This window comes from Heteronotia binoei, chromosome 2 (assembly GCF_032191835.1).
Source record: "Heteronotia binoei isolate CCM8104 ecotype False Entrance Well chromosome 2, APGP_CSIRO_Hbin_v1, whole genome shotgun sequence".
Taxonomy (NCBI): Eukaryota; Metazoa; Chordata; class Lepidosauria; order Squamata; family Gekkonidae; genus Heteronotia; species Heteronotia binoei.
The window spans coordinates 39,236,969-39,250,757 of record NC_083224.1 but is presented as its reverse complement, the minus strand read 5'-3'; the positions used below and the strand labels follow the sequence as shown (position 1 = coordinate 39,250,757).

At 44.7% G+C, this 13,789-nt stretch overlaps 1 protein-coding gene across 1 annotated transcript in view; it reads right to left on the bottom strand.

The window, feature by feature from the left end:
• KCNB1 (potassium voltage-gated channel subfamily B member 1) overlaps positions 1-13,262 on the bottom strand; it is a 294,074-nt gene extending 280,812 nt beyond the window's left edge. The window contains exon 1 of the mRNA XM_060230834.1: positions 12,428-13,262. Within this exon, the coding sequence (XP_060086817.1) occupies positions 12,428-12,994 (567 nt within the window). The 5' untranslated portion in view covers positions 12,995-13,262. The remainder of the gene's footprint in view (positions 1-12,427) is intronic.
• Between the last annotated feature and the right edge of the window lie 527 nt (positions 13,263-13,789).

Here is a 13,789-nt window from a genome sequence, read left to right as displayed (position 1 = left end):
CATGATTGCCTTGATTTTGACAGGCACGAAAATATGAACTGTGACAAAAAAATAATCTGATATAATCAGACACAAAAGTGTTTGAAGGATCACTCAAACATTCTAACACAAAAGAATCAGGTGTCAAATACCAATAACAAAGAGCTGGGAAATATTTGCTGACCAGCTGAATATTTAGAGGCTATCTGGGAATGGGGTGTGTGGGAAACACTGTCAAGTCAAAACCAACGGATGGTGACTTTGTAGGGTTTCCAAGGCAGACAAACAGAGGTAGTTGGCCACTCCCCGCCTCTGCATAGCAACCCTGGCCTTCCTTGATGCTCTCCCATCCACTACTACCCAGGGCTGACCTTCCTTAGCTTCAGAGTTCTGACAAGATCAGGCTAACCTGGACTCTCCAGGTCTAGGGTTGCCAATCCCCAGTTGGGGGCAGGGGATCCCCCAGTTTGGAGGCCCATCTCCCCGCTTCAGGGTCATCAGAAAGTGGGGGTGAGGAGGAAAATGTCTGCTGGGGATTATACCCTACGAAGAACAGTTTCCATAGAGTATGAGAATTGCTTTGAAGGTATCTGGGGCTCAGGGGGGGCTGTTTTTTTGAGGTAGAGGCACCTATTTTCAGCATAGCATCTGCATCTCTCCTCAAAACAAATACCCCCAAGTTTCAAAAAGATTGGACTGGGGCTCCAGTTCTATGAGCCCAAAAAGAAGGTGCCCGTATCCTTCATTATTTCCAATGGAGGAAAGGCATTTAAAAGGCATGCAGTCCCTTTAAATGTGATGGCCAGAACTCCCTTTGGAGTTCAATCGTGCTTGTCCCACCCTTGCTCCTGGCTCCACCCTCAAACTCCCCAGATATTTCTTGAGTCAGTCTTGGCAACCAAGCTTCAGATTCAGTGGGAGCTCACAGGAGCACAGCTCCTGAACCTTTCTGACAGTTCCCACCTTATCCATTGAATAATAGGTGCAGCTGCATAACAATCCCTGGATGAGCTCCACCACCTTTTTTTCCTACAAAACTACCCCTGCTGGCAACCCTATCCAGGTAAGGCTCATGGGAAATGGGGAGGCAGGGCTCAAACTCCAATCAAAATCCACAGGAGACCATTGGAGGGAGAAAAGTAGTTCCAACTGTAGAGCAGCATCTAATATCAAAAACGAAACAGAGACAGGAAGTCATGCCAGCCTTAATCACCACAGCAGAACACCTCAGAGGCAACCTGCATTGGAAAATCCATATCCCTCTACAGATAAGAGAGAGGGTATTTAGGAGACAATCTGACAACCTGCAGCCAACTTTTATCCTGGCTAAATCCAATACAGTGGCAAGGGCAACAGAGGCAAGTGTGATTAAGTAAAGACACAGCCAATGAGGGAGCCTATATGCAGCAGGCTTATGCAAAGATAAACAAAAGGAGGGAAAGGAAGATTGAACAGTCTCATGGGTAACATAATGGGGATCGTTTCAAAGCGTATCAGATTTCGGAGAGCATCTCACCAGGAGAAAGAAAACAATGATCCGCTGAAGACATCAGTAAGTGTTCCACACATGTGGATAAAAGACAGAGGGTGCAGATGTCATGATCCTTTTTTGTTTTAATACAAATGAGCAGCAATTTTAATAATCACAAATATTCAGAAACATACTGCGCCTATTCTACAGATTCGTCCCATTAAGCGAAACCAGATGACACATCTCTGCTTATTTTTCTAACAAGGGCCAATTAACAAATGCAAATATCTGAGCATTTCCAAAGGGCTTTCCATCCTCACAGCTGACTTAATTCCTCAAGAAGAGATGGTGTGGGGGGGGGGAGGTTCTCATAAATTGGGGGTGGGGTGAGTCACTATTCCTCCTAGTTTTTTGCACCGCCCTTGCATTTCCATGTTCACAGCTTCAAGCAGTATGACAACGGCCACCATGGCAAGGTGCAATTCTGAATTCAAAGCTGCCCTGGTTTTAGGGTGGGAAAGAGTTGGCCTAATGCACTTGGGAGAGGACATGGCTGACAACTTCCTACACCAATGGTGACAATCAGGTTGGCTCCACTTAGATTTGGTAATTAACAGTTTGACCCACAACTGTGTGATTGGCTTTAGGTGTCTGTTTTTATAAGAGGTCTGAGGAATGTAATTGTATGCAAGAAACAGGAGTCCTAAATAGGAGATTGTATCAATCCAGGGTTCAAAGGCAGGGCTTTTTTTGGGCAGGAGTGCACAGGAGTGGAGCTCTGCCTGGGCTGGCCAGGGCTCCAACTGGCATGCTGGGGAAGGCACAGGGAGGCTTCTTTAAACACGCCCCCGCACTCGGGAAGGCACGGGAGAGCTCCTGCTGGGCTTTTTCTACAAAAAAAAAAAAAGCCATATTCAAAGCTATTCTTCAGGAGTGCGTTTTTCAACTCCCAGCTCTGTAGTGCTGTAGCTATCCACTCAGCCACCCAATGCAGCTTGTTAATAAAGCAGTAACCTCCCCACTTTTATCTCACTAGGAAACTAAACTGGAGCCTTGGTTGCCAAACAGACAAAAGAGGAAGGTATCTGGTGCTGCACCACTAAATTTCAGTCCAAGGGTCTGCAATGGTAGCATGCAATATTTATTTATTTCTACTTTGGTTAAGTGGTTTGCATCCTCCTCCTCCTCCTCCACTCCTCCATTTGATCCTCACTACAACCCTGTAAGGGAAGCTAGGTTGCAAGGGAGTGGCCAAACAGCACCCAGCAAGTTTCCAGGGCAGAACAAGGATGTGAGCCCAAGTCTCCCAGATCCGAGTCCAATACAACCTCCAGGAAGTCCCATGAGGCTTGCTGCCTTTTCTTCTTAACTTGCAAAAGACAGAAGTGATCGAGGTGGATAGAGGGTAACCCGGAGATGCTCAATTTACCTGTAGCCCTGATTGTGCACACAGAGAGAGGACATGCAAACTGGTCTTGAGGTGAGCCACCCAACAGGTAGGGAAGAGACAGGTGATGCTGTGGTCACACCTCCCAATTTCAGCCCAAGAATATCAGTTGCAACCTTTATATATTGTTCTATAGATACTGGATTTATATTCCACCCTATACTCTGAATCTCAGAGCGGTCACAATCTCCTTTACCTTCCTCGCCCACAACAGACACCCTGTGAGGTAGGTGGGGCTGAGAGCTCTTACAGCAGCTGCCCTCTCAAGGACAACTCCTACTAGAGCTATGGCTGACCCAAGGCCATTCCAGTAGCTGCAAGTGGAGGAGTGGGGAATCAAACTTGGTTCTCCCAGATAAGAGTCCACACACTTAACCACTGCACTAAACTGGCTCTCATGGACTCCAATGCTCCTGCCTCTCATAGAAACTAGATTTGGAACACAGTTTTTTGAGTTGAACCTCTCCCCTAACTCACATTGCTTAGTGTTCCAGGATGCAGATTATCAACTGTGCCTCATGGGCTGGAAACCAGGCACTGGAGTGGCTGCTGAGTAAAACACTGGGAAGATTCAGGGACGCATCAACAAAGGGGCAGTGTGTGGTCTACTGGGGAATAAGGTGGCTTGCTATACTTCTTTCCCTTCTGGAAGATGCTACCCTGCAGTGAGTGCGTTAATTCTTAAACACATGCTACAGGCATATAGTGAAATTTGGAAGTTTCATTACAGTATACTCTTTTGTGATGGCTCACAGCATTCAAAATTCATGTTACGGTTAAAACAGAATTATTCTCTTTTTTTAAAAAAGGAAAAAAAAGGGAAAATTGGTTTTATAAGAAGATGCTGGACTATGATTTGTGAAGGGTTAAGGACAATAGTTCACAGACATACAGATTTTTTTTTTTAGGTCACCAAAGCAATTACAGGTCAATCTGATTGCTCCAATGTCACTGGAGGCAGATATATATCTCCAACCACTCCTGCATTTGTTTCTCTGATTTGGTAAGACACTGGGTTACCCAGGAGAGTGTGATATATCGCTAGCAGAGAAAATAAAAAAGAGCCCTTTCTTAGAATGTGACAAAAAAAATACAGAGTTGCTCTTTTGGCCACAAAGACCTTGCCACCTGCTCTATACAAAGGGCTGTATTTATGAAGCAGTGGCATACAATGGGCTAGCAATGTGTGCGGATCGTGCTCACCAAATGATTATAATCAGGCACAGCTGTTTCACTCATAACAACCGAGCCAGGTCTCAAATCTATATTCAGCCCTCTGAAGAGCTGAACTCCTTGCAACAGCCTGGCCCGGTCACATGATCCAGTTCTTTAAGCAGGGGTGAGCCAGTCTTTGGAATGAATTTTGTAGGCTTCTACGATACAAGAAGAGCACTTGGATAAATGAGCAAGCTGTTTAAGAGGCACGCAAACAGTGACTTCACCGAAAATTCTGGACTTTCATCTCTTTCTTTTTTCCCCCCAGCACATCATGAGCAAGGATGGGTGTAGGGATTAGAGGGCTGGTCTGGGAAATCCTGGGTTCTAATCTCTGTTCTGGCATAAAGTTCACATGCAAAGCCTTTTTTGTAACAGGAACTCCTTTGTATATTAGGCTACATCCCCCCCCCCACAAGTAACCAATCTTCCAAGAACTTACAGGGCTCTTCTTACAGGGCCTACTGTAAGCTCTTAGAGGATTGGGTACATCAGGGGGTGTGGTCTAATATGCAAAGGAGTTCCTGCTACAAAAAAAGTCCTGTGCACATGTAACTTTGGCCCAGTTACTCTCTCATCCTCAGCCTAACTGACTTCATGTAGCTGCCGTGGGACTACAACAGGGCAGGAGAGAACCTGGCCTGACCGAGGAAATCAGGAAAGCTCCCATGGTTCTCTATCATTCCACCAAATGCGTAAAACAGAAGTGTCCAGGAGGGGCATTCTTATGAAGGAAACATGGCTATAATAGAATGGAATGGTTTGGAACCTTCATAAAGGGAGTAGTACTGTAGACTATTGCACTTTTTTATTATTATCTGGGTTGTGTGCTTTGTCTTCTGCATCTGTAACCCATTTTCTGCATTGTTTGTGGAATGTCTGGTTTTAATGTGGTTTCTTGTCCGTTTTGCTTCCTAATTTTGTAATCCCAGCCCTACTGCATTGTGCACTGGATGTCTTATACTGACTCCATTACTTTTATACATTGTAACCCACCCTGAGTCTCAGCAAGAAAGGTGCTCTGTAAATGTATCAAATAAATTCAACTATATGCTACCCCCAGAGCAACTTGGATGACGGGAGAGAGAAAAATGGCACAGAAAGACAGACAACTGAATTAGCGACAAACATACTTTCTTTGTAAACTAGAGGTGTGCTCTCTCTCTGCTCGCAAAACCCACACAATAGGGTAGGGTTGCTAAGTCTAATTCAAGAAATATCTGGTGACTTTGGGGGTGGAGCCAGGAGACATTGGGGTGGAGCCATAAGCAAAGTTGTGACAAGCACAACTGAATTCCAAAGGGAGTTCTGGCCATCACATTTAAAGAAACAGCACACCTTTTAAATGCCTTCCCTACATTAGAAATAATGAAGGATGGGGCACCTTCTTTTGGGGCTCATAGAATTGGACCCCCTGGTCCAATCTTTTTGAAACTTCGACAGGATTTGGAGGAGTCATCAGACACTATGTGGAAAATTTGGTGCCTCTACCTCAAGAAACAGCCCCTCCAGAGCCCCAGATACCCCCAGATCAATTCTCCATTATTCCCTATGGGAATTTATCTCCATAGGGAATAATGAAGTGACCAGCAGACATTTCCTTCCCCTCCCACGCCATTTCTGATGACTCTGAAGTGGAGGAGGGCCTGCTCCCACCTGGGGATTGGCATCTCTACTCACGAGTTACTGAACTTCCAGCTTCTTCAAAATAACACAGAGCAACTCACCTCTGCAAAGATTGTGCAACCAACGAAGTCTGAAGCCTCCGGAGGTGGAAAGGCACCTGGGGGCTGTGGGGGTGGGGCCTGGGAAAGCGAGAGAACCCCTGCTGGTACCTGGGGATTGGCAAGCCTACAATAGGGTTGCCAGCTCTGGGTTGGGAAATACCTGGAGATTTTGGAGGCAGAGCCTGAGGAGGAAGGGGTTTGGGGAGGGGAGGGACTTCATGGGGTAAAATGACCAGGGCTTTTTTGTAGCAGGAACTCCTTTGCATATTAGGCCACACACCCCTGATGTAGCCAATCCTCCAAGAGCTTACAGAGCTCTTAGTACAGGGCCTACTGTAAGCTTTATAAGGATTGGCTACATCAGCGGTGTGTGGCCTAATATGCAAAGTGTGGGGATGAAAGTGGTTTTTTAAAAAAACATAATGTGAGCCAATAGGCTCTCCTTTATGTTTCCTCCAGGGCTTTGTGTTTTTTTTTTTTTTTTTGGGGGGGGGGAGAGCAGGAACGCACAGGAACGCAGCTCCGGCAGGATTGGCATCAGGAGTGTGGCCTAATATGCAAATGAGTTCCTGCTGGGCTTTTTCTACAGAAAAAGAGTATTGGTTTCCTCCATCAACCTGAAGACAAATTTGAAGCTCATGATGTTTTTTTCCTGATGAGATACACCTGCCAGGGAAAAACAAATGAACGGGTCCTTTAATTGTTATAGATTAAATCAATCCAGAGTGTTTCCGTGATGACTGAATGACAAATATAATAATCTTTTGACATGGGCAGATGAATCCACACAGCATGGAAGACGTCCATGAGCACCTCAGTATCCACCAAAACCAATGGGACCCAGAGCAGTCCTACAGAAAGGTGGTCCAGTCCAAAATTGCCAATACCAATGGGCTTATGGTAACTCTGCCCAGGATACTGTACTCTTAAGTGCTTACATTTTGCTGGCTCGATCCTGTACTGCCCAGTTTATTTTTCATTTTGATGACAGGATATTTAAATTGTATGAAGGGTAAGTGGCCCATTTAAAGTCATCTTATGAAGAGCTCAGTATGTACTGCCCTCCTGTAACCATGTGAGGAAGTGATTTCTCAAGAATGGTTACATAAAAATGGCCTACAAATTCCATATTACTGATTTATACAGACTTAGGCCTGCATTGACTTATTAGCAGGTTCTTGGGTGTAGAAAGGCCTTTATCAGCCTTTCCTACCTTCAGCATATGAAGCACGTGTTCTGTCACTTATTCTAGAGACAGTCACAGAAGAAGAAATAAGGTGAAAGACAAACATGAGTTTGAAGAAGAAGATTAGTGCATTAACAATGCTGTTCTAAGCAGATTTGCACCCATCTAAGACCACTGGCTTCACTTGCCTTTGAACGGTATAACTGTTTATGAATGCCCTGAAAGAGCACAATTCCATGCAGAGAATTACTCCAGTCTGAGCCTGTTGATTTTGGTATACTTAAATCCTGGAGTAATTCTGTATAGCAGGGGCCTCCAACATTTTTGAGCCTGCAGGCATATCTGGAATTCTGTGATGGCATGGTGGGCACAGCAACAAAAAGGCTGCCACAAAGTGGCTGCAGCAGGAGGCAGAGCCAGTCACAAAATGATTGCCACAGCCTAATTTACTAAGTGTAGGTCCTTGTGCTTTGTTACTGGCTGCAGCCGAAGCAACATTTTTTTTAAAAAAAACCTTAACAGCCAATCAAATCTCCAATAGCCAATCAGAAGCCTTGCTGGGTAAAATTCCTACCTGGCCCCACCCACTTCCTAAAAACATCCGGCGGGTGCCAGAAAAGGTGTCCATGGGTACCATGGTGCCCATTGGAGACCCCTACTGCACAGAATCGCACTGCCACTTAAACACAACTGTTCAGCTTTGAAACAGTTAAAGAGTGCATAACTCTGAACATTTATTGAAATGTGAAAAACTGACAAATTTCAGCCCTGTCTCCATTTCTGCATCAAACCCCCCAAACAGTGGCAGCTGAACACCGGAAGGTCTGCAATTGCTAAATGCTTCTACTCTGGCCATTTTCCTCCCAAGACAAACTTCAAATGGATTTCACTGATAAATCACAAAAGACACTTGTTTGGCAAAAATGACCCACCCTCATATACCATCAATCATGAACATCAACAGCCTCTAATGGATTTTGAGTCTCTGCCACAGACTGCCAAAACTGGAGGCCAGCATCACTGGATCCTGCCTGTACGCCAAACTACCCTTATAAATTATTAGCACGCAGTGCTGTTCCATCTGAAATAATAAAAAAGGCAGCTTGAATCTGTCTCTTGCAAGAAACCCAAAATGACAATTCTTGTTTGACTGCTGCGCGCCTTTCCTTTTCCTGACACATCGCATCAACCTGCCCCCTTCCCCAATCTTTGAAATGACTTCTCAGAGTTCAAAAGAAACTTCAGATATATTATTTTGAGAAAAAACCTGTCATGATCAAGCAGAATACTCAAGTGCTAATCGTAAGAAAAGCCCTGCCAGAGCGCACCAAAGGTCCATTTAATCTGGCATTCCATTTTCCAGGATGGATAAGCAAATGTTCCAGAAAGCCCAAAACCAAGGCAGTGGTTTTCCTCTCCCAACAACTGTTATGGCCTAAGACACAGGCTCAAAGCCACTGACTTACCAATCGTCCATGCAACTGTCCAATCCCCCAAAGATATCTATGCCAATGGCCATCATTATATCCTGCGTCAGAGAGTTCCACAAGTCAAATGTCACAAAAAAAATCTAACTCACATTTTACAACATGAAATATAAAAAACGCCTGTTATAATGACAGAATGTCTCAAGATAGTGTCATTGTCTACAAAACCCCAAAATATGTCCACTCATTTATTTTCTGGTAGTGGGCTTTAAATGCTCTCTCTACAGAAAATACTTTCAGTGTTGGCATAGCTCCTGAAAATTCTTGAGGTATGTGCCAGGGGCCCCCTGAATGTTCCAGAAGATTCTAGGGCACATTCTACCAAGCTTATGGGCAAAGCTTTGGGGACCTCACAATGGCACAAGTAAACTGAGTACCTTACAATACATCATTCTGATCACACAAGGGAAGGCTGATATTGGTAAGCAAATTATCTTTTAAAGAAATCTGTTGACAGTTCCCAAACTTTTCACTGAGAAAACCCTGACAAGTTTTCCAGGTGACCAACGCCATTTGACAATTGCTGCTTTACTTCTAAAATAGTAACAGGTCCAGTAGCACCTTTAAGACTAACAAATTTTATTGTAGCACAAGCTTTTGAGAAACACAGCTCTCATTATCAGATGCATTGAGAAACACAGCTCTCTTCATCAGATGCCTGATGAAGAGAGCTGTGTTTCTTGAAAGCTTATGCTACAATAGAATTCATTAGTCTTAAAAGGCGCTACTGGACTCTTTACTATTGTAAAGAGCCTGCTTTGGCAGGGAGGGCGGGATAGAAATGCGAGGAATAAATAAATAAATAAATTGTACAGCAACAGATTAACATGGCTAACTCCTCTAGATTTATGCCTTACTTCTGAGACCCTCCTTTCTCAATATTTCAGCCTTTCTTAAAATGTCCATGGCCAACTTATTCCCATTTATACTCTCTCTCTGTTTTGAACAGACAAGCTTTTTGGGATATATGTCATGACTAATGGAAACTTGCAGCCTGGGAAAGAATAGAGTCATTGCTTCCGTGTACATATGAAGCTGTCTTCCACCCTAGAATCTTCTGCATACTACTGTATACTTCTGTGTATTACTTTGTATACATTCAGGGGGCTCCTGAATGTATACAAAGTAGTATACAAACACACCGATATAGAGACATTAGTGGGAGGCTGACACAGTTTTCAGTATGCTTCCAGGAGCTGTTCAAAGAGGTGGGTTTGGGCTGGGGAAAGACTGGGGCTCAGTGGCAAAGCACAAGCTTCGCATGCAGAAGGTCTTAGGCACAACTCCTGTGCATCTCCAGTTAAGGATTCTCAAGCAGAAAGTCTTGAGAAAGGTCCTTCTTTGTCTGAAAATCCAGGGAAGCTGCTAGCCAGGTGGGTCATGTCCCAGGGCTTCTAGAAGGGCCCGCTGCCACCAGCCCCTGTTCTTCTTCTGCCAATTGTCTGAGTGTCCCTTCCACACCCACCTGCTCGCAAGCACACCACCTCCTGTGCTCCCAGCTACCCAGGCTGCCAGGGAAGAGTGTGTGCAGGGCTGGCTCTGCCACTAGGGCACTGGCCCTCTGGGGGCACTGAATTGGGTGCCCCCATGTGACTCAGTGCAGGGGGAGGGCGCCAGAAGTTAGTCTTGCCTAGGGTGCCAGATAGTCTAGGGCCGGCCCTGAGCATGCAGATAATGATGGTCACAACAGCCTGAACACATGATCTCATGGCGCCATACAGATGGCCATGGGAGTGGTCATGAGCAGGCAGGGAAAGGTTGCACAGGCAGGGGTAGGTGGGTGAGAGCAGGAAGGGAGGTGTCAGTGGAGGTCCTGGGGATGGGCATGGAACTGACCCTGCTGCTCATCACCGCAGTAAACAGTAGTGCGCTACTGGACCAATGGTCTGAGACTCAGTGGAGGGAGCTTCATTTGGTCACGTGAGCTCTAACTGCTCAAATGGTTTGGGACCAGGCTATCTGAAAGGCTACTCTCTCACAGACAAACCTGCCCATTCAGAAACCCTGCTCTGCGTGCTCTCACCTTCAGAGGTCAGACAGGCTGCAACCAGAGAGAAAGCCTTTTTTTTTTTTTTTTCTGTACTGACATCTCATCTTGAGAATCACCTTCCCCAGGGATGTTTGCTTGAAGTCTGCATTGTCCTCATTTAGGCTCCAAGAATAAACCACTCTATTTCTCTCCGCATGTAGAGATAGCAGCAGCATGGCCTCTACTTGTCCATGCTCATTTTGATTTGTTTGTTCTTAAATTTATCTTACTGATGAAATGTCATGCTTATACTGGTTAGCCTTCCACAATTCTGGAAACACAGAATACAAGTGTTGCCATTTCACTATAAAGATCCCTCCTATCCAAGGAACTATGAACAAGATAAATTAGTTGAAAATATCCTTCCTCTATGACTTTATAAATAAATTTTGCTTCCTTGAACCTCTTAGATGGTCAGGTTGGATCAGCAGGAAAACAGTATCTTAAATGGAAATCTGAATCTGCCCTAGGCTTTTGGGCCATGTTTCCTAGTACGGTCCATTCTAGCAAATATTCTCTTGGGTCTTTCCCAGTTGTGCTTTGGCATCCTTTTAAACTGCAGTGGCTGGGGATTGAACCCACAATGTATGAGCACCACCACTGAGCCCTGGAGTCTCCATGCTGACTCCACTCAGAGCATCAGGAATTCTCTCTCCCCTCTCTCTTCAACCAACACATGAGCCAACTATACTCCATACAGAACTTCAGTTTCTCATTAATCCACCTGTTGGCTGAAGAACAAAGCAAAGCTACCTTCCTTCTGTTCCATCAGACATAAATGCCAGTGCAAGACTAGCTTCTATGTCCCACACTCTATGGTTACCTATTATACAAATATTTGCTTTCTATATTCCTATAAAGGATTCAGAACATTGCAGTTAGACCTAATGGATACACTGAGGACATCAAAGTGGAAACTTTCATGAATTTGTACTTCCTGTGCAGATATGGTTACAGAAGACCATGTACGGACTATAGGAAAAGCAAATTATTTTTTTCCAGATAAGCCAAACAAACATTAATACTAGAAATAAGAAATGCTTAAAATACCAACAGAAATCAAAATAACCAGAAAAGCTAGTAATACTAGTCTTTAGAAAAAAGAACATCTGGTACACATGGTCAGGGAATCACCCCTGTCTGAACAGGAGGAAAGTAGAACACACAAGATCAATATGAATGAAGATGGACTTTGGATAACTGAGATTTGCTTAATGGAGCAGTAATCTATATTTTATATAGTCTATTATTTACAGCCATTGTCAAATAAAAGCATGACAGTTTCAAATGATTAAAGGGCAGAACTTATCTGCTACCACAGCAACAAAACTATTGGTAAAGACAACAGCATCTCAGTATATACCTCTAAGAAGATAATGAATCCTATGTATTTTTCCAGGAGATTTGAGAAAGGTAGAGCTAAACAGTCCATGAATTAAAATAACATTACAAGTTATGTAAACATTTCACATTTAAAAACCTGATTTCTACTGTTCTGAAGAGAGCCTATCCAGTTATTTTTCTGTCCAGTCCCAATTCCCTGAAACCCCCTACCTTCCTCTGTTGTGTCGTTAAAAATGTATGGCATGCAAAATATGGTAACATATGCCTCACTTACCTTTCTCTTAAAAATATACCTATTCATTAGTATGCAGATTTAGGAAAGATAGCAACTGGAGACTCCATAGCACTGAGCAGTAATTAGGTTCCTGTACTCCCTTCTATTGCAGTAGAGACTCAAACACTACAGCGATGGGCCACAGCCAGATCAATACAACAAGAAAAGCTTGAAGAGCCGTATTCCCCCTTCTCCCAACCATCATTCTAGTTCCTGTACACAAGTCCTAGTCATGACCGACAAAACGAACTTGTCGTTTTGACATTACCTTGGCCGCTACAGATGAATTGGGCTTCTCCAGAAGGTCCCAGAGTTTTTTCCTCTTCTCTGCGCAGCAGGTGTTATCAAACTCCTCGCCTTCCCTCTCCCGCATCGTCTCTGCCTCTCTCTTGAGCTCCTCGTTCATCTGCTCCTTTTTCTGGTGGTACCTCGCCTGGCAGCAGGACTCCAGATAGATCTCATCAATCCCCCAGTAGTCTAGCTCTTGGCTGAAAGACAAGGCGCACATCTCCTCCATCATGTGCAGTTTGCCCGTGCGGTAGAAGTTCAAGATAGAAGTAAATGCCCCAGGGTGCCTATCAAAGAAATACTCATTCTCCTCCAAGTTGTAGTCATCGCATATATCCATGAGGGTTTCGTGCGTGTTGCAGTCTCTGAGCTTACCTAGCCTTGTCCGTGGTAGCCTGTCTAAGGTTCTCCACAAGACCTCATGGGCCAAGCCACCCACATTAAGCTTGACCCTTCTGGAGCAGGCCTTGCTCCTGACAATCTCCATGGGATCTGGAGGCAAAGAGGTAGTAGATCGAGATCCATTCTTATTCATCCCCGCAGGCATTGCTTGTCTCTATAAGGCTGTTAACAGGCTGATGAACACTTCCAGGGTAATCAGGCTTCTGAACAGGATCTCTTCACCTGTTCTCCTTCTCCTCCATGCCTGCAAGAGAGAGAGAATCCACAGAAACCATGGTGACCTCCACAAATCAAGCAAGGTTCTTACTTCCTTCCCTCACGGGCTGCTGGCTTGGGAATTAATCAGCCAGACAGGCAAATGGCTCGTTTCAGTCTGCTTGCAGAGACAGCAGCAGCAGACGGGCTGCGAGAGCACAGGTCGCTGTTCAGTTTTTGTGGTGCTGAAACTGAACAGACAGCCTTAGACCAGTGGGTTGGAAGAAGTGGGAGGAAGAGGCGACAGCTAACAGGACATCTGTGCCAGGCTCAGGCAGTGGGAAGAGCCCATTCTAACAGGAGGGAACCCTGAGCTGTCCATGCCTTAAGGTGCTGAAATGGATTCCCTACAGCACGTGGTTTCCAGCCCCCTGGACAAGTAGCTGAGTGTCATGTGTTTTCAGTAGCAGCTGGAAAAACTTAGCAAACCTACAGTCAGAGCAAATGGCAACTCATGGAGGCAGCCCCCTTTCGACTGATTTATCTGTCCACAAAACAATGTGCATTTCATTCTCCCAACTTCTATCCTTTCCTATAAAGTAAAACTTATTTAGATTATCTCTGACAAAGGGTTTTGACTCTCAAGAGCTTATACCCTGGAAATCTTGCTGGTCTTTAAGGTGCTACCAGACTTGAAACTTGCTGTTATTTAGATGGGGGGGACGTGTTCTATTTCTGAATGGTT